The 24850-nt window shown below is 46.7% G+C and overlaps 3 protein-coding genes across 5 annotated transcripts; 2 read left to right on the top strand and 1 right to left on the bottom strand.

Moving 5' to 3' along the window:
- Positions 1 to 14577: 14577 nt before the first annotated feature.
- On the top strand, positions 14578 to 17440 carry LOC109733889 (uncharacterized). Its single transcript, XM_020293100.4, has 6 exons — positions 14578 to 14813; positions 15659 to 15874; positions 15985 to 16414; positions 16526 to 16693; positions 16804 to 17013; positions 17152 to 17440. The coding sequence occupies exons 1-6, from the start codon at positions 14698 to 14700 to the stop codon at positions 17236 to 17238; spliced, it is 1227 nt and encodes a 408-aa protein (XP_020148689.1). The 5' UTR covers positions 14578 to 14697; the 3' UTR covers positions 17239 to 17440.
- Positions 17441 to 17754: 314 nt separating this feature from the next.
- LOC109733890 (putative ubiquitin-like-specific protease 1B) lies at positions 17755 to 20543 on the top strand. Of its 3 annotated transcripts, none has more exons than XM_020293101.4 (8): positions 17755 to 18039; positions 18157 to 18385; positions 18499 to 18676; positions 18784 to 18882; positions 18977 to 19111; positions 19263 to 19363; positions 19462 to 19534; positions 19630 to 20111. In XM_020293101.4, exons 2-8 carry the CDS (start codon positions 18288 to 18290, stop codon positions 19732 to 19734), a joined length of 789 nt encoding a protein of 262 aa, XP_020148690.1. In that variant the 5' UTR covers positions 17755 to 18039; positions 18157 to 18287; the 3' UTR covers positions 19735 to 20111. The 3 variants fall into 3 exon arrangements, with proteins under 3 accessions (XP_020148690.1, XP_040257619.1, XP_020148692.1); XM_020293103.4 differs by having other exon boundaries at positions 17765 to 18039; positions 18163 to 18385; positions 19630 to 20543; XM_040401685.3 differs by lacking the exon at positions 18977 to 19111 and having other exon boundaries at positions 19630 to 20078.
- Positions 20544 to 20650: 107 nt separating this feature from the next.
- LOC109733893 (protein FAR1-RELATED SEQUENCE 5) lies at positions 20651 to 24773 on the bottom strand. Its single transcript, XM_040401684.3, has 2 exons — positions 24172 to 24773; positions 20651 to 23340 (listed from the first exon to the last, which is right to left on the bottom strand). Exon 2 carries the CDS (start codon positions 22973 to 22975, stop codon positions 20774 to 20776), a length of 2202 nt encoding a protein of 733 aa, XP_040257618.1. The 5' UTR covers positions 22976 to 23340; positions 24172 to 24773; the 3' UTR covers positions 20651 to 20773.
- Between the last annotated feature and the right edge of the window lie 77 nt (positions 24774 to 24850).

The following is a 24850-nucleotide window of genomic DNA, read 5'->3' as shown; positions in this document are numbered from 1 at the left end:
AATATAATAGCATGAATACTTCATAAATTATAGATACGTTGGAGACGTATCAACCAGCAGCACCGGCGCGGCGTACGGGCTCACACTGTGCATGATCAGGCCGGCGTCGAGCGTTTCCTTCACCTGGCGCTCGATCTCGTCTTTCTGGGGCGGCGAGTAGCGGTACGGGCGCGTGTTCGCGGGGACTGCACACTCGACCAGAGTGACGGCGTGGTCGTACTGACGGTGTGGAGGAAGCCCTTGCGGTGCCGCGAACATGTCGGCGAACTCCTCCAGGAGATCAGCGAGCGGCGTCTGGCTGGCGCACTTACACCGCTGTGGTGGTGCGCGCCTGCATGTGTCCACCATGGCCATAGCCCAGACGTCGTTGCCCGCAATCATCTTGCGCAGCTCGTCCGGTTTGATCGCCTTGAGGGTGGTGGACGCCTTCATGGGCACGCCCCGGAGCGTGACCTCTGATACATCTCCAACGTATCTATAATTTTTGATTGCTTCATGCTATATTATGTTCTGTTTTGGATGTTTAATGGGCTTTGTTATACACTTTTATATTATTTTTGGGACTAACCTATTAACCGGAGGCCCGGCCCAAATTGCTGTTTTTTTGCCTATTTCAGAGTTTCGCAGAAAAAGAATATCAAGCGGAGTCCAAACGGAATGAAACCTTCAGGAACGTGATTTTCGGAACAAACGTGATCCACAGGACTTGGACCCTACGTCAAGAAAGCAACCAGGAGGGCACGAGGTAGGGGGGCGCGCCTACCCCCGGGCACGCCCTCCACCCTCGTGGGGCCCATGTTGCTCCACCGACGTACTTCTTCCTCCTATATATACCTACATACCCCCAAACCAATAGAAGCATCCACGAAAACCTAATTCCACCGCCGCAACCTTCTGTACCCGTGAGATCCCATCTTGGGGCCTTTTCCGGTGTCCTACCGGAGGGGCATTGATCACGGAGGGCTTCTACATCAACACCATAGCCTCTCCGATGATGTGTGAGTAGTTTACCACAGACCTTCGGGTCCATAGTTATTAGCTAGATGGCTTCTTCTCTCTCTTTGGATCTCAATACAAAATTCTCCACGATTCTCGTGGAGATCTATTCGATGTAATCTTCTTTTGCGGTGTGTTTGTTGAGACCAATGAATTGTGGGTTTATGATCAAGTTTATCTATGAACAATATTTGAATCTTCTCTGAATTCTTTTATGTATGATTGGTTATCTTTGCAAGTCTCTTCGAATTATCAGTTTGGTTTGGCCTACTAGATTGATCTTTCTTGCCATGGGAGAAGTGCTTAGCTTTGGGTTCAATCTTGCGGTGTCCTTTCCCAGTGACAGTAGGGGCAGCAAGGCACGTATTGTATTGTTGCCATCGAGGATAACAAGATGGGGTTTATATCATATTGCATGAGTTTATCCCTCTGCATCATGTCATCTTACGTAAAGCGTTACTCTGTTCTTTTGAACTTAATACTGTAGATGCATGCTGGATAGCGGTCGATGTGTGGAGTAATAGTAGTAGATGCAGGCAGGAGTCGGTCTACTTGTCGCGGACGTGATGCCTATATACATGAGCATACCTAGATATTCTCATAACTATGCTCAATTCTATCAATTGCTCAACAGTAATTTGTTCACCCACCGTAATACTTATGCTCTTGAGAGAAGCCACTAGTGAAACCTATGGCCCCCGGGTCTATTTTCCATCATATTAATCTTCCAACACTTAGCTATTTTTATTGCCTTTTATTTTACTTTGCATCTTTATATTTGTTTGTGTAGGTGCGAGGGACTTTGGCGTGGCCTCCTACTGGATTGATACCTTGGTTCTCAAAAACTGAGGGAAATACTTACGCTACTTTGCTGCATCACCCTTTGCTCTTCAAGGGAAAACCAACGCAGTGCTCAAGAGGTAGCAAGAAGGATTTCTGGCGCCGTTGCCGGGGCGGCCTACACCAAGTCAAGTCAAGATTTGACTCCCGACAACGAGCCATTTCTGGCGCCGTTGCCGGGGAGTCTACGCAAAAGTCAACATACCAAGTACCCATCACAAACTCTTATCTCCCGCATTACATTATTTGCCATTTGCCTCTCGTTTTCCTCTCCCCCACTTCACCCTTGCCGTTTTATTCGCCCTCTTTTCCGTTCGCCTCTTTCGCTTGCTTTGTCGTAATGGCTAGTCCGCTATCTACTCCTTTGTCTTCCGAGTTTGAGGTTCTTCACTTCAAACAAAGACAAGGAGAAAACTTATTAGATGCTTGGTTTAGAATGATGGAATTTTATCATAATTGCACCCTAGAGGTGAATTTTAGAATTTTGCTTCGCAACTTTTATGTTGGATTGAATATGTCTCATAGACAACTCTTGGATTGCGTTGCCAAAGGCAACTTTATTGAAATTGATCCCAGTATTGCGCATAAAATTATAGAAGGTATAGTGAGAACAGTACCTCAACAAAAGGGGCCTCATCATACCCAAGAAGAAATGCAAGTTTTTGAGAAAATTTGCAAAGTAACAAAGATTTTACAAAAATCTCTTGAACCTTTTAAGAGTGTTAGCGGGAATCTCCACTGCATGAATATGTTGATTACCCTTTGCAATAAGCGGTTGGACTCTTTAGATCTCAAAATTTCCGAATATGAAGGGAAATGTAAAGAACCTCCCGGATTCGAGCATAACTCCGCTAAAAAATTAAAGACCCAAGATGATATTACCTAGATCTATCCTTGCTTTTATGCCTAGCTAGGGGCGCTTGTTGGGAGGCAACCCAATTTTATTTTTAATTTTTTGCTTTTTGCTTCTGTTTAGGAATAAATCTTTGATCTAGCCTCTGGTTAGATTTGTTTTTTTGTTTTAATTAGTGTTTGTGCCAAGTTAAACCTATAGGATCTTCTTGGATAGTTATTTGATCTTGCTGAAAATTCCAGAAACTTTCTGTTCACGAAAATAATTGTTAAAAATCACCAGAACGTGATAAAATATTGATTCCAATTGCTGCTGATCAATAAGCGAATTGTCTAGGTCTTCCTATTTTGGCTGAATTTTTTGAGTTACAGAAGTTTGCGTTAGTTACAGATTACTACAGACTGTTCTGTTTTTGACAGATTCTGTTTTTCGTGTGTTGTTTGCTTATTTTGATGAATCTATGGCTAGTAAAATAGTTTATAAACCATAGAGAAGTTGGAATACATTAGGTTTAACACCAATATAAATAATGAATGAGTTCATTACAGTACCTTGAAGTGATGTTTTGTTTTCTTTCGCTAACGGAGCTCACGAGATTTTCTGTTAAGTTTTGTATTGTGAAGTTTTCAAGTTTTGGGTAAAAGATTTGATGGATTATGGAACAAGGAGTGGCAAGAGCCTAAGCTTGGGGATGCTCATGGCACACCAAGATAATCTAAGGATACCAAAAAGCCAAAGCTTGGGGATGCCCCGGAAGGCATCCCCTCTTTCGTCTACTTCCATCGGTAACTTTACTTGGAGCTATATTTTTATTCACCACATGGTAAGTGTTTTGCTTGGAGCGTCTTGTATGATTTGAGTCTTTGCTTTTTAGTTTACCACAATCATCTTTGTTGTACACACCTTTTGAGAGAAACACACATGATTCGGAATTTATTAGAATACTCTATGCGCTTCACTTATATCTTTTGAGCTATATAGTTTTTGCTCTAGTGCTTCACTTATATCTTTTAGAGCACGACGGTGGATTTGTTTTATAGAAACTATTATTCTCTCATGCTTCACTTATATTATTTTGAGAGTCTTAAACAGCATGGTAATTTGCTTAAGTAGGAAAATTAATCCTAATATGCTAAGTATTCAAGACTAGTAAAAAACTTTCTTATGAGTGTGCTGAATACTAAGAGAAGTTTGATGATTGTTTTGAGATATGGAGGTAGTGATATTAAAGTTGTGCTAGTTCAGTAGTTGTGAAATTGAGAAATACTTGTGTTGAAGTTTGCAAGTCCCGTAGCATGCACGTATGGTAAACGTTATGTAACAAATTTGAAACATGAGGTGTTCTTTGATTGTCTTCCTTATGAGTGGCGGTCGGGGACGAGCGATGGTCTTTTCCTACCAATCTATCCCCCTAGGAGCATGCGCGTAGTGCTTGGTTTTTGATGACTTGTAGATTTTTGCAATAACTATGTGAGTCCTTTATGACTAATGTTGAGTCCATGGATTATAAGCACTCTTACCCTTCCATCATTGCTAGCCTCTTCGGTACCGTGCATTGCCCTTTCTCACATTGAAAGTTTTGGTGCAAACTTCGCCGGTGCATCCAAACCCCGTGATATGATACGCTCTTTCACACATAAACCTCCTTATATCTTCCTTAAAACAGCCACCATACTTACCTATTATGGCATTTCCATAGCCATTTCGAGATATATTGCCATGCAACTTTCCACCGTTCCGTTTATCATGACACGTTCATCATTGTCATATTGCTTTGCATGATCATGTAGTTGACATCGTATTTGTGGCAAGCCACCGTTCATAATTTTTCATACATGTCACTCTTGATTCATTGCTATCCCGGTATACCGCCGGAGGCATTCATATAGAGTCATACTTTGTTCTAGTATCAAGTTGTAATCATTGAGTTGTAAATAAATAGAAGTGTGATGATCATCACTCATAGAGCATTGTCCCAAAAAAAGGGCCAAATAAAAAAAAGAAGGCCCAAAATGAGGGACAATGCTACTATCCTTTTTTTCACACTTGTGCTTCAAAGTAGCACCATGATTTTCATGATAGAGAGTCTCTTGTTTTGTCACTTTCATATACTAGTGGGAATTTTTAATTATAGAACTTGGGTATATTCGAACAATGGGCTTCCTCAAATGCCCTAGGTCTTCGTGAGCAAGCAAGTTGGATGCACACCCACTTAGTTTCTTTTGTTGAGCTTTCATGCATTTATAGCTCTAGTGCATCTGTTGCATGGCAATCCCTACTCCTTGCATTAACATCAATCGATGGGCATCTCCATAGCCCGTTGATTAGCCGCGTTGATGTGAGACTTTCTCCTTTTTTGTCTTCTCCACATAACCCCCATCATTGTATTCTATTCCACCCATAGTGCTATATCCATGGCTCACGCTCATGTATTGCGTGAAGGTTGAAAAGTTTGAGATTACTAAAGTATGAAACAATTGCTTGGCTTGTCATCGGGGTTGTGCATGATGAGAGCATTCTTGTGTAACGAAGATGGAGCATGAATAAACCATATGATTTTGTAGGGATGAACTTTCTTTGGCCATGTTATTTTGAGAAGACATGATTGCTTAGTTAGTATGCTTGAAGTATTATTGCTTTTATGTCAAGATTAAACTTTTATCTTGAATCTTTCGGATCTGAATATTCATACCACAATTAAGAGGGTTACATTAAAAAATTATGCCAGGTAGCATTCCGCATCAAAAATTCTGTTTTTATCATTTACCTACTCGAGGACAAGCAGAAATTAAGCTTGGGAATGCTTGATACGTCTCCAACGTATCTATAATTTTTTATTGCTTCATGCTATATTATATTCTGTTTTGGATGATTAATGGGCTTTGTTATACACTTATATATTATTTTTGGGACTAACCTATTAACCGGAGGCCCAGCCCAAATTGCTGTTTTTTTTTGCCTATTTCAGAGTTTCGCAGAAAAAGAATATCAAACGGAGTCCAAACGGAATGAAACCTTCGGGAACGTGATTTTCGGAACAAACGTGATCAGAGGACTTGGACCCTACGTCAAGAAAGCAACCAGGAGGGCACGAGGTAGGGGGCGCGCCTACCCCCCTGGGCGCGCCCTCCACCCTCGTGGGGCCCACGTTGCTCCACCGACGTACTTCTTCCTCCTATATATACCTACGTACCCCCAAACCAACAGAAGTATCCACGAAAACCTAATTCCACCGCCGCAACCTTCTGTACCCGTGAGATCCCATCTTGGGGCCTTTTCCGGTGTCCTGCCGGAGGGGCATTGATCATGGAGGGCTTCTACATCAACACCATAGCCTCTCCGATGATGTGTGAGTAGTTTACCTCAGACCTTCGGGTCCATAGTTATTAGCTAGATGGCTTCTTCTCTCTCTTTGGATCTCAATACAAAGTTCTCCACGATTCTCGTGGAGATCTATTCGATGTAATCTTCTTTTGCGGTGTGTTTGTTGAGACCGATGGATTGTGGGTTTATGATCAAGTTTATCTATGAACAATGTTTGAATCTTCTCTGAATTCTTTTATGTATGATTGGTTATCTTTGCAAGTCTCTTCGAATTATCAGTTTGGTTTGGCCTACTAGATTGATCTTTCTTGCAATGGGAGAAGTGCTTAGCTTTGGGTTCAATCTTGCGGTGTCCTTTCCCAGTGACAGTAGGGGCAGCAAGGCACGTATTGTATTGTTGCCATCGAGGATAACAAGATGGGTTTATATCATATTGCATGAGTTTATCCCTCTACATCATGTCATCTTACGTAAAGCGTTACTCTGTTCTTTTGAACTTAATACTCTAGATGCTTGCTGGATAGCAGTCGATGTGTGGAGTAATAGTAGTAGATGCAGACAGGAGTCGGTCTACTTGTCGCGGACGTGATGCCTATATACATGATCATACCTAGATATTCTCATAACGATGCTCAATTCTATCAATTGCTCAACAGTAATTTGTTCACCCACCGTAATACTTATGCTCTTGAGAGAAGCCACTAGTGAAACCTATGGCCCCCGGGTCTATTTTCCATCATATTAATCTTCCAACACTTAGCTATTTTTATTGCCTTTTATTTTACTTTGCATCTTTATTATAAAAATACCATAAATATTACCTTATCATATCTATCAAATCTCACTTTCGTAAGTGACCGTGAAGGGATTGACAACCCCTTTATTGCGTTGGTTGCGAGGTTTATATTTGTTTGTGTAGGTGCGAGGGACTTTGGCGTGGCCTCCTACTGGATTGATACCTTGGTTCTCAAAAACTGAGGGAAATACTTACGCTACTTTGCTGCATCACCCTTTCCTTTTCAAGGGAAAACCAACGCAGTGCTCAAGAGGTAGCAACCTCTTCGTCATCGTGGGTGAACTTGACCCACTTGTCCTGCCAGTGGCATGTCATGGGGCTGTGCTGGGCGAGCCAGTCCATGCCGAGGATGCCGTCGTAGGCGCCAATGTCCAGCTCGCGCATCGGAGTGGCGAACGTGTGCCCCTGCATCCACCACTTGAGCTCGGGAACAATGCGGTTGCAGGTGAGACGGTCACCGTTGGCGACGCGCACGTCCACCCGCGGCATCTCTTCTATCGCCAGCCCGAGGCGATCGATGAAGGACTTGTTGACGAAGCTGTGCGAACTGCTCGAATCGACAAGAAGTAGCATAACTTGGTTGCCCACCAGTGCGCGCAGGCGGATCGTGGTCGCCGAGTCCGTGCCGTCCAAGGCATGCGAGAGCCGCCAGACGCCAGGCAATATCGGCCCAGGTCCAAATTTAAGTGGCCCGTCTATGGAGAGAAGTAGTACTGCTGTGTATAAATTTTGGGGCCCCTGAAAACGGGGGGCCCTGTGCGCCCGCACAGGCTGCACCCCCCTGGGCTCGGGCCCGCCGGTATCAGTGAGGGAATTTACAACCAGAGGTCATAGATGCATCCTCCCGAGCGCAATCCACACCAGTGCACGAAATTTCTCATGAATGCTTAAAAAATTCTGACGAGGATTGGCGTATCTAGCAAAATAAGGGAGGTGGGGGAGGGTGGCCAACAGCGTACAATTGGGGTGTGCATCTCTTTTTTTAGGCAAAAACAGTGGATGTAATTTAGGCAATAGAAGAGGGTATACCAAACAGAGGAGTGATTTTTGTAGGTACCATGATGTAAGCAACACTCTGAGAGATAAGTAGGGCAACACAGCAGGATCCAGGCAAAATACAGATAGATATAATATAGGCACAATTTCTTTGGGATGGGGCAGGCAATATCTGAATACATTAGGAAATACTGTAATGCGGTCACCGTTGGGGACATCCATTACCGACTAGCAATGCCAGGGATGAGTCGGCCGGCGACGGAGTGCTCTTTTTTGTCATACTATTTATTTTGAGCAACCTTTCTATGGTATTTTATTGGACAGATTTTTAGTGTAATCTCTAGCACCTCTTTATACGGTAAAGAAATGCAAGCTTGGGTATGTATTTTATTTTCTTGCGTTGTATTTGTTTTATTTGCTCTGTTACTTTGGCAATCAAAAACAATCAGGCACAAGCTCCAGTTGGTCTTGTGCAAAAACTGATGTAGAAGTGTGGTCCATGGATTCCTTATTTTGTCTGTTTCAGACTTGGGATCGTAGGGAAAAGTGTGCACTATGGATTCATAGACTGACAATGGCACATCTTGGTGTAGGCAACAATAATCCAGGCTTCCTGTTTCCTTCATTTCCAAGCAGGTTCATCATTCATGCGAGGGATATGAAAGATGAAACAAAATTAAAAGGTGTTTATGCCAACGGATCATCATAATTGAGGAGGAGTGTCATGTCGATTTTATAAATCCAGTAGCATCCTACTACTTGCAGTTTCTGTAGTTCAATCAAATAGTACAATTTTCTAATGATGTTTGTTATGGTCATATGTAAATTTTAGAAGTTACGAGGTTCCATGAGATAGATGATGGCTCTGATTTGTCATTTTTAATTTTTGATCTGTTCCTGGTTGCCATATTGTGGATGTGAGTAGTAGGATGCATTCTCACGAAAACCATTTCTTCTTGCTCTCTAATCATACTACTACGAACATGCCGATGAGGGATTGCTCTCTGGTGGTCATCTAATCTTGGTTTGTGCTATGATTTCCTGTACTGTTTAGCTACGAATCGGCATGATTAACTCTCTGTTTTGCTATAGAATTGATAATTAACAAATCTGAAAGAGGGAGACAGATTGAAGGATTCAACACACTTTGGATTAGCACTGCGGCTGAGGATATATACAGTTTACACGCTGATCGTGTGCCACTACCTGAGGCCGATCGTGGGCTACATCATGCCCACTACACACACTCTAGCGCCGACTCAAGTCGCGCTGTATACACAATACATACACCATACGCGTATACTCTAACACCACCACCACCACCACCACCCCCCCCCCCCCCCCCCCCAGTCTTGGCGGCGGCCGGCTCGACGCAAAGACTGTCTCGGAATTGAAGAAAAGCATCCGTACGCAGGCCCTTAGTCATGATGTCGGCGAGTTGCTGCTTGGTGGGGATGTGCAGGACGCGGAATTCGCCCAATCCCACGCGCTCCCAAACAAAATGGATGTCGAGCTCCACATGCTTGGTGCGGCGATGGTGGACGGGATTCACGGAGAGGTAGCAGGCCGAGACGTTGTCGCAGAAGACCACGGTCGCCGAGCGGACTGGAAGCAGGAGCTCGCCGAGGAGTTGACGGAGCCAAACGCACTCAGCAACGGCGTTGGCGACGCCGCGGTACTCAGCTTCGGCGCTGGACCGCGACACCGTAGCCTGTCGTTTTGACGACCAGGAGATGAGCGCGTCACCGAGGTAGACGCAGAAGCTGGACGTCGAACGGCGTGTGTCGGGGCAGCCGGCCCAGTCGGCGTCGGTGAACGCCCGCAGGTCCAGTGAAGCAGAGGCGCGAAGGTGCAGGCCATGGGATGGCGCACCACGCACGTACCGCAGCACGCGTTTGATGAGAGCGTGGTGACAGTCCCGCGGGTCATGCATATGAAGGCAGATCTGCTGCACGGCATACGCGAGCTCCGGCCTGGTGATGGTGAGGTACTGCAGTGCGCCGGCGAGGCTGCGATACGCCGATGGATCAGCGAGACGCGGCCCCTCGGCGTGTGGCAGCTTGCCCTTCGTGTCGATCGGCGTCGGGGACGGCTTGCACGTGTCCATGCCGGCGCGCTCCAGTATGTCCTCGGCGTACTGCCGTTGACAGAGGAAGAAGCCAGCAGCAGTGCGCGTCACCTGAATGCCGAGGAAGAACCGAAGAGGGCCCAGGTCCTTCATGGCGAATTCGCCGGTGAGCCGGAGGATGATGCGTTGGAGAAGTGTCGGGGACGAAGCAGTGAGGACGATGTCATCGACGTAGAGGAGTAGGAACGCAGCGTCGTCGCCGCGGGCGTAGGTGAATAGCGACGAGTCAGACCGAGTCGCCGTGAAGCCCAACGTGTGGACGAAACCGGAGAACGTCTGAAACCACGCCCGTGGAGCATGTTTGAGCCCGTACAGAGACTTGTTCAGGCGACGGACATGGTGTGGCTGCTGTTCGTCGACGAAGCCGGCGGGTTGAAGACAGTAGACCTCCTCGGCGAGCATGCCGTGCAGGAACGCATTCTTGATGTCCAGTTGGTGTACAGGCCACCGCCGTGATGCGGCAACGGTGAGGACAGCCCGGATGGTGGCTGACTTGACCACCGGCGAGAACGTCTCGCTGTAGTCGACACCGGCGTGCTGATGGAAGCCGCGGACGACCCACCGTGCTTTATAGCGTTCGAGGGTGCCATCTGCCCGAAATTTGTGCTTGAAGACCCATTTTTCGGTGATCAGGTTGGCGCCGGGCGGCCGCGGCGCCAGCTCCCAAGTGGGGTTGGAGACAAGCGCAGAGAACTCGTCGCGCATGGCGGCAAGCCAATTGGGATCGCGCACGGCGACCTGCATGGAGCTCGGCAACAGAAAGAGCGTAGTGGATGACAAAGCAGTGTCGGCGTAGCACTTGGGATTCGGCCGGAAGGTGCCGGCTGAGCTCGCGTCACCATGCGGGTTGGGGCAGCGGGCGCGGCGTGCGGAGCGGCCTCGCTAGGTGCTGACGAAGAGCCAGCGCCGTCCGATGCGGAAGGAGCGGTGGAGCTTGAACCAGTGGAGCGCGCGCGGGGCGCGGAGGCGTCGGAGCCGCCCGCTTCAGATCCAACGGCAGGGCTTGAACCGGTGGAACGCGCGCTGGATGAAGGGGCGTCGAAGCCGCCCGTAGCGGATCCAACGGTGGTGTTTGAACGCACCAGGGACGCGGGAGACAGCGGTGCGCCAGTAGGGCGATCCAATCCAGATCCAGAGGGCGAAGAAGAGCCGAGCACCGGGCGAAGAACCTGTAAAACAGGCGGAGCGCCCAGGGGCGGCGGAGTGGATGGAGCGGCGTGCGCAAAAGGGAAGATCTCCTCATGGAAATATACATGGCGCGAAGTAAGAACTCGCTTGGACCCGAGGTCGAAACAACGATACCCGCGATGATCGGCAGGGTAGCCGAGGAAAACCCATGCTACGGAACAAAAATCAAGCTTGTGGCGCGCCGTGGAAGCAGTGTTTGGGTAGCAAAGGCAGTCGAAGACGCGGAGCATGCTGTAGTCGGGAGCAACGCCGAGGAGAAGCTCGTGAGGGGTGCGCGGCGAGCTGCTGTGACAGGGGCGTATGTTCATCAGAAACATGGCCGTGTTCAGGGCTTCAGCCCAGAAGCTAGGCGGCAGCAAGGCATGAAAAAGGAGAGCACGCAGACTGTCGTTGAGCGCATGCAGAGTGCGCTCGGCCTTGCCGTTCTGCTGGCTGGTGTAGGGGCAGGACGGGCGAAGGACAGTGCCATGAGAGGCGAGGAACTCGCGCGAGGCATGACTGTCAAACTCACGCCCGTTGTCAGTCTGTACAGAGAACACCGGCAGCTGAAACTGAGTGCGTGCGTAGGCGTAGAAATCGCGCAGGATGGGGAGGACCTCGGACTTGTGTTTGAGTGGAAACGTCCAGACATAATGTGTGTAATCATCGAGATTGACTAAGTAAAATTGATATCCAGAAATGCTAGGTACAGGAGAGGTCCATACATCCAGATGAAGCAACTGAAAAGGAAAATAACTGCAACTAAGCGACTCTAAAAAGGAAGGCGTGTGTCCTTGCCAAGGCAACAGGCATGGCAGGGATGCGGTGCGGTTTTGCTGAAACGAAACGAAGAGCAGCTAGCAACATGCTGGAGCTGTGTAGCCCCGGGGTGTCCAAGCCGCTGATGCAGACGAGCAGTGGTGACGACGCCGGCGAATGGTCGCGGAGTGTACGCACGGGACGCCGTCACGGAGTAGAGATCGCCGGTGGAGTCACAGCGCAGGATCACCGCCCGGGTTTGGAGGTCCTTGACAGAGAAACCAAACAAGTCAAACTCAATTGAGACAGGGTTGTCGCGACAAATTTGGCGGACTGAAAGGAGATTCTTGATGAGAGACGGCGAGACAAGAATGTTGCGGAGCTGAATCGGGGACGTGCCGGAGATGAGCGAGCCAGCTCCGGTGTGAGTAATGGGAAGATGCTCACCACTCCCAACGATGATGTGCGAGGAAGTAGAGGAAACAAGGGAGTAGAGTGTACCAGGGGAATGAGTCATGTGTGCGGCCGCGCCGGAGTCCATGTACCACTCTGAGGAGCCACCCGAGGACGACGGTCCGGCCGTCGCGCAGTGGAGCGCAGCCTGGAGGGAGTGCATGTCCAGGGGCTGCTGCGGCACGCCGGGTGGTGTGTTGGTGTAGACGGGCGGAGGCGCGTAGCCGTACTGGTAGCCAGGCGCGCCGGGCGCGAGCGGAGATGGCGCGGCGTACATGGCCTGTTGGTGCGGCGTGCCGGGGCGTGGGCCGAGCACTCCAGAGCCGGGAGCGCGCCAGGGCATGGGCCAGGCTTGCACGAGCCCAGTCCAGGAGTTGGCGCCCACCGCAGGAATGCGCGGGGGTTGGGGCGCTGGGGGCGCACTAGCGGGGCCAGTGCCGCGGCGATGGCCACGCCCGCCACGCGCATGCCCCCCGTTGTTGACATCGGGCGGGGCGGGAGACGCAGCCAGGGGCGTGATCGGGGCCGGGGCAGGTGATGAAGCAGCGCCACGGCCAGCGACGAGCGCGTGGGCTTCCTGCAGACGCGCGGTCTGCTCGGCACGATGTTCCTCGAGAAGAAGGAACGAGCGCGTCTGGAGGAGCGAAGGCAGCGGCGACTGCGACGTGATGTGGGGGATGGCGCCGTGGTACCGACTGTTGAGGCTACGCAGGAGATGGAAGACCTGCCGCGATTCTGACACCGGCTGGCCGAGATCGCGCAGCTGGTCGGCGTACACCTTCAGCTTGGTGCAGTACTGCATAACGGGCAGCACCACGGCGTGGTACTCGGCGTCGATGTAGACCGCCCGCGCGAGCTGATTGTCATGGAAGATGCCGTCGATCGCCGTCCACACGGTGAGCGCAGTGTCCTCGTCAGACATGACGGCGTCGAGAAGATCAGGCGCGACGGTGGCATTCAACCAGTGGACGACGGCATGATCTGCCATCGCCCAGTCGGGGTCGTGGAAGTGGGGAACGGCCGCGGCATCGACGTGATCGCGGAGCCCGAACATCCCGATCGCGGTGTCGAAGTGACGACGCCACTGCGCGTAGTTGCCGGCGAGCAGATCGAGGGTCACGGGGACGTGGCGGCGAATGTCGATCGTCTGCAGCACCGACGGGAGGACGGTGGTGGTTGGGGCAGCGACGACAGGGCCAGCAGTGGGAACGGGGGCGACGGGGCCGGCTGGAAGGAGAGCAGGTGGAGGTGGCGGTGGATCAACAGCGGCAAGAGCGCCGGGGCCATCCGCAGGTGGAGGAGAGCTGGGGCCGTCGGCCATAGCAGCGGAAGCAGGAACGTCGATTGAAGCAAAGGGGTTGAGCCGATCGGAGGTATCTGATACCATGAAAGAGGGAGAGGGATTGAAGGATTCAACACACTTTGGATTAGCACTGCGGCTGAGGATATATACAGTTTACAGGCTGATCGTGTGCCACTACCTGAGGCCGATCGTGGGCTACATCGTGCCCACTACACACACTCTAGCGCTGACTCAAGTCGCGTTGTATACACAATACATACACCATACGCGTATACTCTAACAAAATCTATTTGGTCCTGCTCTAGGACGGTTTAATTTAATTCATGCTGCTGAACACATCTGCTATTCTTTGGTGATAAGCTGGCATGTGTTAGCTTGCTCTGAGATTTATGTTTATAAAAATATATTCTACCTATGACAATAGTTTTAGCATCCATGGTGTTGTAGAGTAGTTTTATCACTATCACCTATCCATGCAAATACTAAACCTGAGGAGCAGGGGAGCAGGTGTTAGCAGCCAGACATTTGATCCCACTGCGGTACAAGAGAAATATCTCCTAATATTGTTGAGATCACTTTAGATAGCTCGGTGGCATGGCAAGTCTTCTCTTGAAATCAGCGTCTGTGTCTTTGAGTAAGCATCAGCGGCATCCCTAGGCTCGACATAAATTAGAGAATCGAGCAATCAGTGGTGGCAGATTTCTAAGAAAAATGTGACTTGTATAGCGATATGCCCATTGGATTCATCTTTATATCCTGCTTTTCTGCATCGATGTGATTTAGTTTTCTTTCAGCTAAACACTATTGTTGGTAGTAAACCATGTAAATATATAGGAAAACATTCAAAATCATCCGACTTACGTTTCTCTCGCGCAAACCTCCTGCAGAGCTGTCAGATCACGGCTGATCGTGTGGCTGGAATCGGCCTCGATCGGGACGCGCCGCACCCGACCAGGTGTGTTGGTTTGCTGGCTGTCCATTGCAACATCGCCCCAGACGAGCTCTCTCTATTTCGTTCCTCCCCCATTTCCGCCTTTCCCTTATCCACCCCCACACCCCTCACGCAGATCCGTCTTCGTGGGATGCGACGGTCAGCACGGCAGCGAGGCAAAGGAACGGCGGCACCGGCGGGCAGGGAGGGAGTGCAGACACGCGCATCGTCGTCGCTCTCCATGGCCGCCGACGACCCAGAGACCAGGTTTGTTCTTCTCCAGATCTCAAAATCGCGTCCTAAATGTTGGTGGATCTATTCGCGTGAGGAATGAGTAGCGCGGGATGGGGTTGGTCTCAGTGGAACCTGCTGCGTAGGAGGGGGAGTAGCGCGGGGTGGGTTTGGTCTCGGTGGAGTTGCTGCATAGAGGGGGGAGTAGCCCGGGTGTGGTTGCAACTCGTCGGAGCTGCTAGGCAGGACGGGGAGTGGCGCGAGGTGGGGTTGGGCTCATCGGAGCTGCTAGGCAGGAGGGGTTAGTAGCGCGGGGTGGGGTTGTTTTGGTTCTGGTGGGGTGCGGCATTCGGGTTTCATGGTGGCGCTCGTCAGTGTTGGCTTGATGATTCAGTCTGGACAGGGGGAGGGGGGATAGGGTGCATTTCTGCAGCTGAAACTAACATCTGACTTTGCAGCACAATGGAAACATACCATTTGGCATCCCCATTTCCAAATTATTTTTCATTTTCCATTCAATTGGTAATAGGGATATGCTGTTTTTTTATGATGTACAAGGAATAGTTTTCATGTTGTACTAGGAATAATATGAATTTTACGATGTACGGTAGGTTTCATGTGTGCTGATTCATGTCTTTTTTTCCTTTTTTTTATGTTAGTTGTGTTGTATTGCAGCACAGTTTTGTTCTTCATTTTCTAGTATATTGAAACTAGCTACTGCTAGGACATAGTGATGTTCAAATTCAGTTTTTTTGAGATGTAGCATAGTGAATTAGCTACTGTAGGACCCGGAAATTGCAATGGTACTTCTTTGTTTTTTTTCATACCTTTTTATACTTAATCCTCATGCATTTTCCTTCTTTTGTTTCTTTTTTTTGCAGAATGGATGATGATGAATATACCGCTGATGGGTCATTCTCGACACGTTTCTCAGCCACCCGGCTGCGGCAGGTTGCAAATAGTCAGTCTGAAAAGAAGAAGGACATTCTAAGCAAAGGCAGCTTTGGTTCGCTCTTGAATATCAACTCTTTCTCCGTGTCGGCTGATCTGCTGGATTGGGTAGTCATGAAAATCGACACAAATTCAGCGTTGTTTAGGTATGCAACACTCCCAGATGCTTACAACTTCTATCGTTGTTTTTCTCTTTTTGTTTTGTTGCAATTGGTGTTGTTTTCTCATATGAGTTGCTGCATCTATTTTTTTGTAGTCACAAAAGGAAGTCTATACTCTTCACAAAAGACATGGTGCGAAAAAAAATTAATGTGCCTTCTGGGTCAAGGCCAGTGGAGCTGTTGAGGAGGAATGAGCCACATGTGCTGCGTGAACCGTATCGAGTAGGCTCAAGGGCTCCAATGAAGCACACCATTCAAGTGCTCAAGGCCGCAAAGGATGATGATGTTGTTACTATAAATAGGTCATGGGTGTTATTATGCATCGCTCTCGTGCTATCCCCTAGGACTGGCAACATGGTACCCCTAGAGTACCTTGGGAGCTTGGTGGACATGGACAAGATCGATGATTTTGCATGGGATGAGCACTTCTTGGCTGCTGCGTTGAAGGAGGTTAAGAAGTATCAACGGAAGAGGGAGGCAGGGAAGAGTGGCTTTTGGATCGGCAGTTGTCTGCCAATGTTTGCGGTATGGCCGCACCAGCTTTGCTGATTTTGTCTTTTTTCTCTTATGTTTTGCTCTAGTATCTTTTTTTCCAACAAGCTATGCTCACAATATATTTTTCATGCTTTTTTGCAGATAATTTATATGGACTTTGTTGATGTGCCTCGGTCGTTGGTTTCTCAGCATAGGATTAACTATTCTCTCCCAAGGGCATGCTTCGTATGCAACAATGATTTCAAATTGGTAGAAGAAATTGACAAGAACAAGCTCAGCCTCGATAAGATTGAATTTGGAAAACGGAATGTAAGAGCTCATTTTTCCTTAACAAGTTCCATATATATCTCTTATTTGTTTTCTGCTGCCCATATTTTTTTGATCTGCTCATTAATCTTTGGACTGTTTGTTATTCACAGCTTCGCCGTTTGCCAGAGACGCCGTATGTATCATTTGAGGGCTGCAATGGAGCTGATCGCGAGAACAACAATGTGGAAGGAGCTAGTGGAGATGCAAACATTCCTGAGATACCCAGCATCCCAGGCACAAATGGGAGTGAGATTGGTGGCGATGTCTGCGGCTCTCTAGATGAGTGGCTGCAACCACTGCCTTCAAGTCAAGACTTGGAAGTAAGCATGCACACTTTTTATGCTTTTCCCCTAATTTCTATCATTAAATAATATGTTTCATTGTTTTTTGTTATATGCTTCCATTTGTTGATGTAATGCTCCATTTTTTAATGTTTCATTTGTTTTTATTGTAAGCAGATTCCAGAGCACATGATACCAATATATGAGAAGCACAAGAAGTTGCACGCAGCAGAAGTGAAGAATGTTCTCTTGTCGTTCGGTTAGGTTATCCAGTCAGTGTTCTGTAAGCGTGTGGCATCCATATTGGTTGAAGCAAACTCCACCACAGCAAGCACCAAGGAGAAGATCTTCGAGGACGTTACTTTTCATCCTCCAGCAGGTAATGCAGGCAGTGCAGCCAACACAGCAACTGTAGATCAAACCAGCGCTCCCCCCATACTAGCCCTACTCCACACATGAGTGCTGTAGCACAACAAGCCGGAGATGACAGGGAAGTTGCAGGTGATCCCGACAGCAACCAGAGTGGCAATTATCAGGACATTGGTTTGGATAAAAGGCAGAGTTGCGATACAGTTGGGAAGGAAGATGTGCAGCTTGGTGAGGATAAGGGGGAACGGGAGGAGCTTTCTGAAGATGTTGTGGGAGATTTGAAAGTTTCAGGCGCTGATGACAAGGTTGAGAGAGTCATTTTATCACAGGGTACGGTGGCTGCCTTGGGGAGGCTTGCACTGGAATTTGATGACGGTCCTTCCTGTAGTCTGTTCAAAGAGGGAACTGAGGATTATGAATGGTTCAACATGGATGCTGAGACCGCAAAGAAGGTTATGGAAACCAGAAATCAAGTTGATGCCTCTCCTGATGTGCAACAACCGGTTTCAGCAGGTCCTACCTTCGACAACACACCTAAGCTTGCAAGGCAGAACAACAACTCAAAGCTCCCAATGCAATATGAAGCATCGGTTCCTTGTTTTGACACTGATCCAGAGCTTCATATGTCAACTGACACCCGGGGACCCACATACGATGCATCTCCAGTTGCATTCACAGCTCCATCTGTATCTACAGGTTTGCCCTTTTATTGGTCATCATGTATTTATCTTTCAAGCTTTTTCAATGTTCATGTTTGTAGTTTATGCGGCATTTTTTAATGTTCCTCTTTTCTTATAACTTTTTTTGCTCTAGTGCTAGTGCAATAGGGTCGACCAGAAGCAAAGTTTCATTGGCCAGGTGAGAAGACTGTCGAGGCAAGCAGCGGTCTTGTGAAGAAGGCAGTTAAGAAAAGAAAGGCCCAACCCCCTGATGGTGTTCCAAAGATGAAGAAGATTAGGATTGATCGGAAAGAGGATGCACTGTACCAGCAGTACGTAATGAGCAGGTACAAGATACCGAAAGCAAAGAAAGACCAAACAATGTGAGTCATTTTTTCTGTTTTTTGCTTTTCCATCCTTTTTTATCTAAAATGTTGAGTTGGTGTTTGTCAAACTTCTAATCTCAGTCATCTTTGACATGTTGAAAATGTTGCAGTCCTGATTTCATTGAAATAGAGGGTTTTCACACGTCACTTCAGAACTTCCATGCTTCTTTAAAGCCACGTGCTGATCTGGACAGCGAGGTAATGACACTCTATCTAAAGACTTTCAACTTGGAGCAGATGTACAACAAGAAGAAGCCGAAGAAGTTTGCATTCTCGGTGTTTATGGGGGTTAGTCTTCCCCCTATCATTGTTTTCTGGTTTATTTTTTGCAAGTTCATACAAAGTCATATGGTTTTTGTTTTATCTTGTTGTATTTGATACTTTTTTCTTTTCAGAGTCAATTGGGTGTGGACCCTGACTTGTTTGATCACAAGAGTTGTGAAAGAGAGTTCAGAAGGGCTTGTGAGAATAACCAGATTTCAAGATGCGACTTAGTAAGTTTTTCATTATACCTCATATGACTTTTTTTCCTTATTGCATAGAAGCTTGTTTTCTTTATAATGTAGTTTGCCTTTTGTTCCATCGCAGCTTTTCATTACTATCGTTCAGAACAAGCATTGGGCTGTAGTTGTTGTTAACTTGTCACACAATCAGTTCAATGTTTTCGATTCCGTCAAGACAATCATGGATGTTTCATTGTTGCATAAGGCAACAAACAATGTGGTAATGCTCCCTTTGCTTTTTGGAGATTGTTAAATATAGTCATATTTTTCTGTTTGGTTGACCATGTTTTAGTTTCTTCAAATCTGATTAAACACACCCCTTTCTTTTTAGCATTTTTGAATCTGTTTTTGTTTCTGTTGCATCCAATCAGATCACAAACATAAAGCAAGTTGTCACTACTGAATCTGCGTTCAAGATTGATCTCAACGGCTTTGAGAAGGTCACCCAAGCTTACCCAAAGCAATCAACACAGTAAGCACTTTTCTTTCCAACCATGATTATCTGAATTTATCCAATTACTGAGTAGAGTGCATTTTTCCCAATCAAGTCACTCTTATTTGTTTTTTCAGCTATAATTGTGGCTTCCATGCAATTCTTTACTTGGAAAACTTCGATGGTGTTGTCATGAAACATTTCGATGAGGTACCATCTTTTAGTAGCTTCAGTTGGTAGTTTTTCATTTTTATTCCTACCTTTTTTTAATCTCTGCTTTTCTTATTGTTTTTCATCTGTCACAGAGTTGTATCGCCAACCTCCGGAAACGCATTGCAGCAGATCTTTTGAAGCATCCCAGTAACACTTTGGACCCTGCAGAGCAGTTGAAGAAGCTGCTGGAACTTTGATTGAATACCTCTTTTCGTCGTCAACATCAAGGATGGAGGTGGAGATTTGTCTTTTCTGGTGCGGTCGCTGAAGTGGCGTGGTCTTCATTGGGAGCCGGACTGTAGTTTTACATTTGTGTTGTAATGAAAGATGTAACTTTCTTGTGCTACCCCAGTGTCTTTTCGGAACGATGCAACTCCATGTTGGAAATGATCTTTTGTATGTTAGATGCCCCACCCCAGATGAGTTCGACAGGGTTTTTTATGTCTTATGGATGTTTGATACAGTGTGCAACAGATGAAATGAATGAAAATGTTTTTTTTCATTGAAAATGAATGAATGTGGTCTATGTAAGGTGATTATATGATCAATGTGGGTGTTATTTTTTTCTCTAGAATTTGTGTGTTGAAAATCAATGTCATAGGTTCTGACTAGGTTTTATATTCAGGTTCAATTTTTTTTTTCATTTTTCAAATTGCTTCCAGGAAGCATTCGCCCCCTACATCAATCTTGTTTTCCTAGTTGCAAATAATCAACACATTTTCTTAATGAAAGAAGTGTATTTCTCCTAAAAAATACAAGTTGTTGTGCAAATGTTTCCACCATGAAGCATTTTTTTCTTTTTGGTCCAATGAAGCAGCAGGATAGCTTTTTTACCCATGGCTCTTTTTTAATATAGGTTGTGTCACTGGAGCATCAGTATAAGGAGGCAAAAAAAATCTAACCAGACACCCACCTTTTTATTTGTTCAACAGTAATACATGGACACATTTTTTTGAAAGCAATTTGTGAGAAAATAAAAACAATAGTAACCACTGTAAGCTATTTAAGAGAAAATATATAAGCACTGTAAATTTCCATGTTCAAAACAAGTTATAACCACAAAATGTCTTCTGGACTGCAAATATAGAGATGTTTACATGTTTCCAAGCATACTTTGTACATGCGACCAAAACTAGCAACAAAAAGTGTTTCATTACAATAGGGAGTGACATGAAACACATTGGTAGGAAGTAATTGAATCTGTTCTTAATGTCAAATTTCCTCTCTTAATTTTTTTCAGAGCCTAAGCTCTGTTGCTCTAGCGACATTAGCATCCATCGACATTGCAGCCTTTAGGTAGGGACAGTTCTTCACTGCATGATCATCTTCACCACAGTAGTTGCATTTGTGGACAGCCATCGTAGCCTTCAGTAACACACATTCTTGGACACTGTGATCATGTTCTTTGCAATACGAGCAGAAGTCTGTTTTCTTCTTTGGTCCAGGTTTTCTTTTGGGCTTTGTTTCTTTCTTCTTCTCCTCTATTTTTGCCTTCTTCTTTTGTGCATCTTCTCGCTGCTCAAGTAAAGTCTTTCTTCTTCTAGACTTTTCTGTTGGTCGCCCCTTCTTCGGCACACGTGCTGGATTATGAAGCATTGGATTCTCCGTGGTATCCTGTGCCACCGGTGTGGTGGCCACTTGTTGTTGCTGCGTTGGGCGATTTGTTTGTTTCTGCCCTTGTTGCTGCTGCATTTGGGGTTGTTTCTGCTGATGGGTTGGCCCCCTTGTTGTTTGCTGCCTCCCCCCCTGTGTTGTGCTCTGATGTTGATCTGGCTGCTGCTGTTGCGCTTCCCGCTGCTCTGGTAGTTCCCCTCTCCTTGCTGCAAGTATAATGGGCTCAAGCGCATGCGCTGCATCATTTAGTATTTTGCAGGCAACATCATTGCTACGAGTTTGGGAGGCCAACCATGTGAATTTTCTGCACAACGAGTTGTACTTGAGTGTATTGTTTGAAGGGAGAGCGAAATGGAGAAGATGGCCGCTAGCACCCGTTGGTGTTGTTGCTCGTTCTGACCACCTTTCTAGCAAGTAGCGCTGCGGTATAGCTTGGACATTGAGGTGGACCATTACTCTAACGATGTGTGCACATATGATTCCATTCATCTCAAAACAATTGCAGCTGCACTCAAATGTTTCTTCTGCCAGCACAACATTCACTGTAAATATCTTGGGGTCTTCATAGTAATTTGAAAAGAGCCCAAATCTCATGCTTCCAATGTCAGGAGAAGGAACCTGGTTCATCACAAACCCCGTGGAGGCAGTCACTTCTGCTTGAAACTTGCCAAACACGTTGCGGGTGTAGAAACCAACCGCCTGACGCTCAATTCTGTACCTGAGTAAAGCAAATGTCTTGAAGTAGGAGTTTAGTCCCTCTGATCTACCCGTAGTGCTTGTAAAGGGGAAAAAACATTTCCGGGAGAACGCTGGAGCCCAGGTTTCACGAGTCTTCCACATGTTGCATAGATGCCTATTGTCAACCAAGTCGAAGCAATGTATCATGTGCTGCCAATTCTCTTCAAATTCATCAACCGTGTCAGAATCATTGATGCAAGTGTAGAAAGTTTGCTCGAAAACCTCATCCCTACTCATTATCTTGCCCAACTTCTCACGTGCTTTTTGTTGGATGTGCCATTTGCAGCATCTATGCACCGTGTTGGGCAGCACTTCAGATATGGCAGTTTTCATGGCCTTGTCCTGGTCGGTCATAATGTTCAATGGGTGTTCATTGTTCATCGCAAGCAAAAAATGCTGGAACACCCACTTGAAAGTTTCAATCTGTTCGTTTGGCAGCAATGCACAACCCAGCAACACCGTTTGCAAGTGGTTGTTCACTCCAACAATCGGAGCGAATGGCATGTTGTATCGATTTGTGCAAAATGTTGTATCAAAGAAGATACAATCCTTGTACTTGGGGTACAATGCCCGTGTCCTCCCATCAACCCAAAAGAGCCCTGTGATAGAGTTGGTCTCCTTGTCAACCGTCTTTGCATAGTAGAACTGAGGGTTCTCAGCTTGCCGCCTCTCAAAGTATTGTACTGTGAAATCCATGTCTCGGAGGTTTAGGTTTTGTCGCAGCTTGGACCGAAAATTCGAAACATCCCTCTTGACATATGGTAGTATCCTTCTGTCTCCGCCACGCACCCTTCCAAGCATTCCCATGCACGATGAAGTTGAGAAGTTTACATCATGCATAGTCATTATGAGATCTTTATCTTCTTCCGGGATTTTGCGGTGTGAGCGGTAGTAGCGTACAAGCTCTGGCTGTGGCATTAGAGGGTGTGTATGCTCTGCAACAAAATGTGATACAGCCCACTTGTCACCTTTGATCCCAACAATCAGGTGAGCTTTGCATTCATATCGCAGCAGCCGATTCTTTTGACGCTTGTTGCTAACATCCATTTCAAACCAATCATGTTTGCTAGTTGAGGCTCCTCCCATCGACAGACCTTCAGAAGCAGTGCTACTGTCATCTTTACTTTCCGGCTTCCCTGCGTGCACACATTGGAAAACCTTCTTGATAAGTGTCGGAGGACCTCTCTTTTGGCTTTTTTAGAAGCGGCAATGCGTGTACCAAAGCTAATCTTGAATGCATATTCGTTGTAGAATGTCTTGGCATCATCAACAGAGTCAAACTCCATGCCAACATAGGGCATAAGCGGCTGAGATGAAATCTCATCATCCTCTTGATCATCATCATACATCGGAGCAGTTGAGTTGTGCCTGGCATCTAAATTCATTCCTCCTCCTGTCGCAACATGCGGTTGTGCATTGCTCTGCTCACCTCCTGTCCTTTCACCAGCACCCTATAAGTGCAACAATAGCCAATACATTAGTGATTTTAGTACTAGTAACTTTTTTTATCCTATGCAACATTATGTAGATGCTCATTTATATCATTTTCTATTTTTATTTTCTCTAGTATATGGCAGCATACTAATACCAATTTTCTCTAGTGTATGCAACAGTATGTAAATGCTCATCTCCTATAATTTTTGTTATTTTTTAAAATCTAAAATTGTCTTCCAGTAAAACATAGTAGAAGAAGGAAGAAGCAATCATGCACATATTAGTCCCACACTTCATTACGGAAACAATGGTTTCTGAATTTTCCAACAACAACGGTCTCAATCTAATGTACCACTGAAAACATCAATCTACTTCTACTGTACCACTGGAAACATCAAGTTAAACACTTCATATTTGTTTCAACTGGACCACTGGAAACATCAATCTAATGAAACCAAACTTTTTCTAAACTTCTTAATTATGCAACAAGAGAATACAAGCATGGAGTTTTCTACTTTTTCCTGAACTTCAGCAATGAAACTGAAACTTTTTTCTGAAACTTCTTAATTCCTCTGCAAACATCAAGCAATGGCTTCTAAACTTCTTCATTTTTCAAATTCTCTAAACTTCTTTTTTCTTCAACTGCACCACTTTGTAATATCAAGTTATTGAAACTGAACTTTTCTGAAACTTCTTAATTATGCAGAACTCTACAATTTTTTTCCAAATTATCATGAACAGGGTACTGAACATTTTTGCCCGAACATGGATTACGTCAAATTACCAACTGAAGCGCCATTGCAACAAGTTAATACAAGCACGTACGCTGGGGTTTTCAAGGGACTTACCCAATTGGAACAATTTGCAGAGGAATTGACAGCGGAAGTCTGATTTTCTGGGAAGAACATCGGTGGATTTCAGTAGTAGGTCGCAGCAGGTCCTTCGTAGCTCGCCGGAGTTGGATCCGTCCACCAGGATGCAGCGGATCCATGGGAAGTTGGAGCTAAGACGGAGACGAGCATATCTCTGTAGATATGCTGCGCCATCGGGGTCGATGCAGGGGACGGGGAGGCGCGCTGCGATGATTCGGGTCGGCGCGCTGCCGGAGGTGTTGCAGAGGTTGAGTTTTGGCGGCGGAGCGGCGCCGGATGGTGGGCAGCCGGTGGTGGGGGGAGCGGGGAAGCCGTCGCCGCCCGCGATCTGCGGGGGGTCAGGTGAGGTGCGGTCTGTTCGCCCTTGTTGCGTTGAAGCGCGAGGCTCGTTGCAACGGTCTGTCGGTAGCAACGGCCGCACGTGGCCCAGTTTCGATCTGTATCGGACGGCGGGGAAGCGTCCGATCGGATAGCCAGGAAGGCGGTTTAAAACTGGCAAAATAAGTCGACTTATTTGTAGCAGTCGCCAAATATGTACTGTTATGTTTAAAATTATAAGACGGTAGTCTGAGACTTACTAGTGGTTTGAAAGCAGCCGAAATCACGTTCTCTGGACCCACGTGCAGTTCAAGAAAAAAAGGAGCATCAACTACAT

This window comes from Aegilops tauschii, chromosome 2 (genome assembly GCF_002575655.3).
Source record: "Aegilops tauschii subsp. strangulata cultivar AL8/78 chromosome 2, Aet v6.0, whole genome shotgun sequence".
Lineage (NCBI taxonomy): Eukaryota > Viridiplantae > Streptophyta > Magnoliopsida > Poales > Poaceae > Aegilops > Aegilops tauschii.
The sequence above is the reverse complement of the archived record's forward strand: the minus strand, read 5'-3'. Positions and strand labels throughout refer to the sequence as shown.

Bases quoted from the DNA above. Each gene is read 5' to 3' on its own strand.
- LOC109733889 (XM_020293100.4), top strand. From the start codon at position 14,698: ATGCGACGGTCAGCACGGCAGCGAGGCAAAGGAACGGCGGCACCGGCG. The intron at 16,415-16,525 runs GTATGGCCGCAC...GCTTTTTTGCAG, and splicing joins GTTGTCTGCCAATGTTTGCG to ATAATTTATATGGACTTTGT. The intron at 16,694-16,803 runs GTAAGAGCTCAT...TGTTATTCACAG, and splicing joins TTGAATTTGGAAAACGGAAT to CTTCGCCGTTTGCCAGAGAC.
- LOC109733890 (XM_020293103.4), top strand. From the start codon at position 18,288: ATGAAGAAGATTAGGATTGATCGGAAAGAGGATGCACTGTACCAGCAG. The intron at 19,364-19,461 runs GTAAGCACTTTT...TTGTTTTTTCAG, and splicing joins TACCCAAAGCAATCAACACA to CTATAATTGTGGCTTCCATG. The intron at 19,535-19,629 runs GTACCATCTTTT...CATCTGTCACAG, and splicing joins TCATGAAACATTTCGATGAG to AGTTGTATCGCCAACCTCCG.
- LOC109733893 (XM_040401684.3), bottom strand. From the start codon at position 22,975: ATGGGAGGAGCCTCAACTAGCAAACATGATTGGTTTGAAATGGATGTT.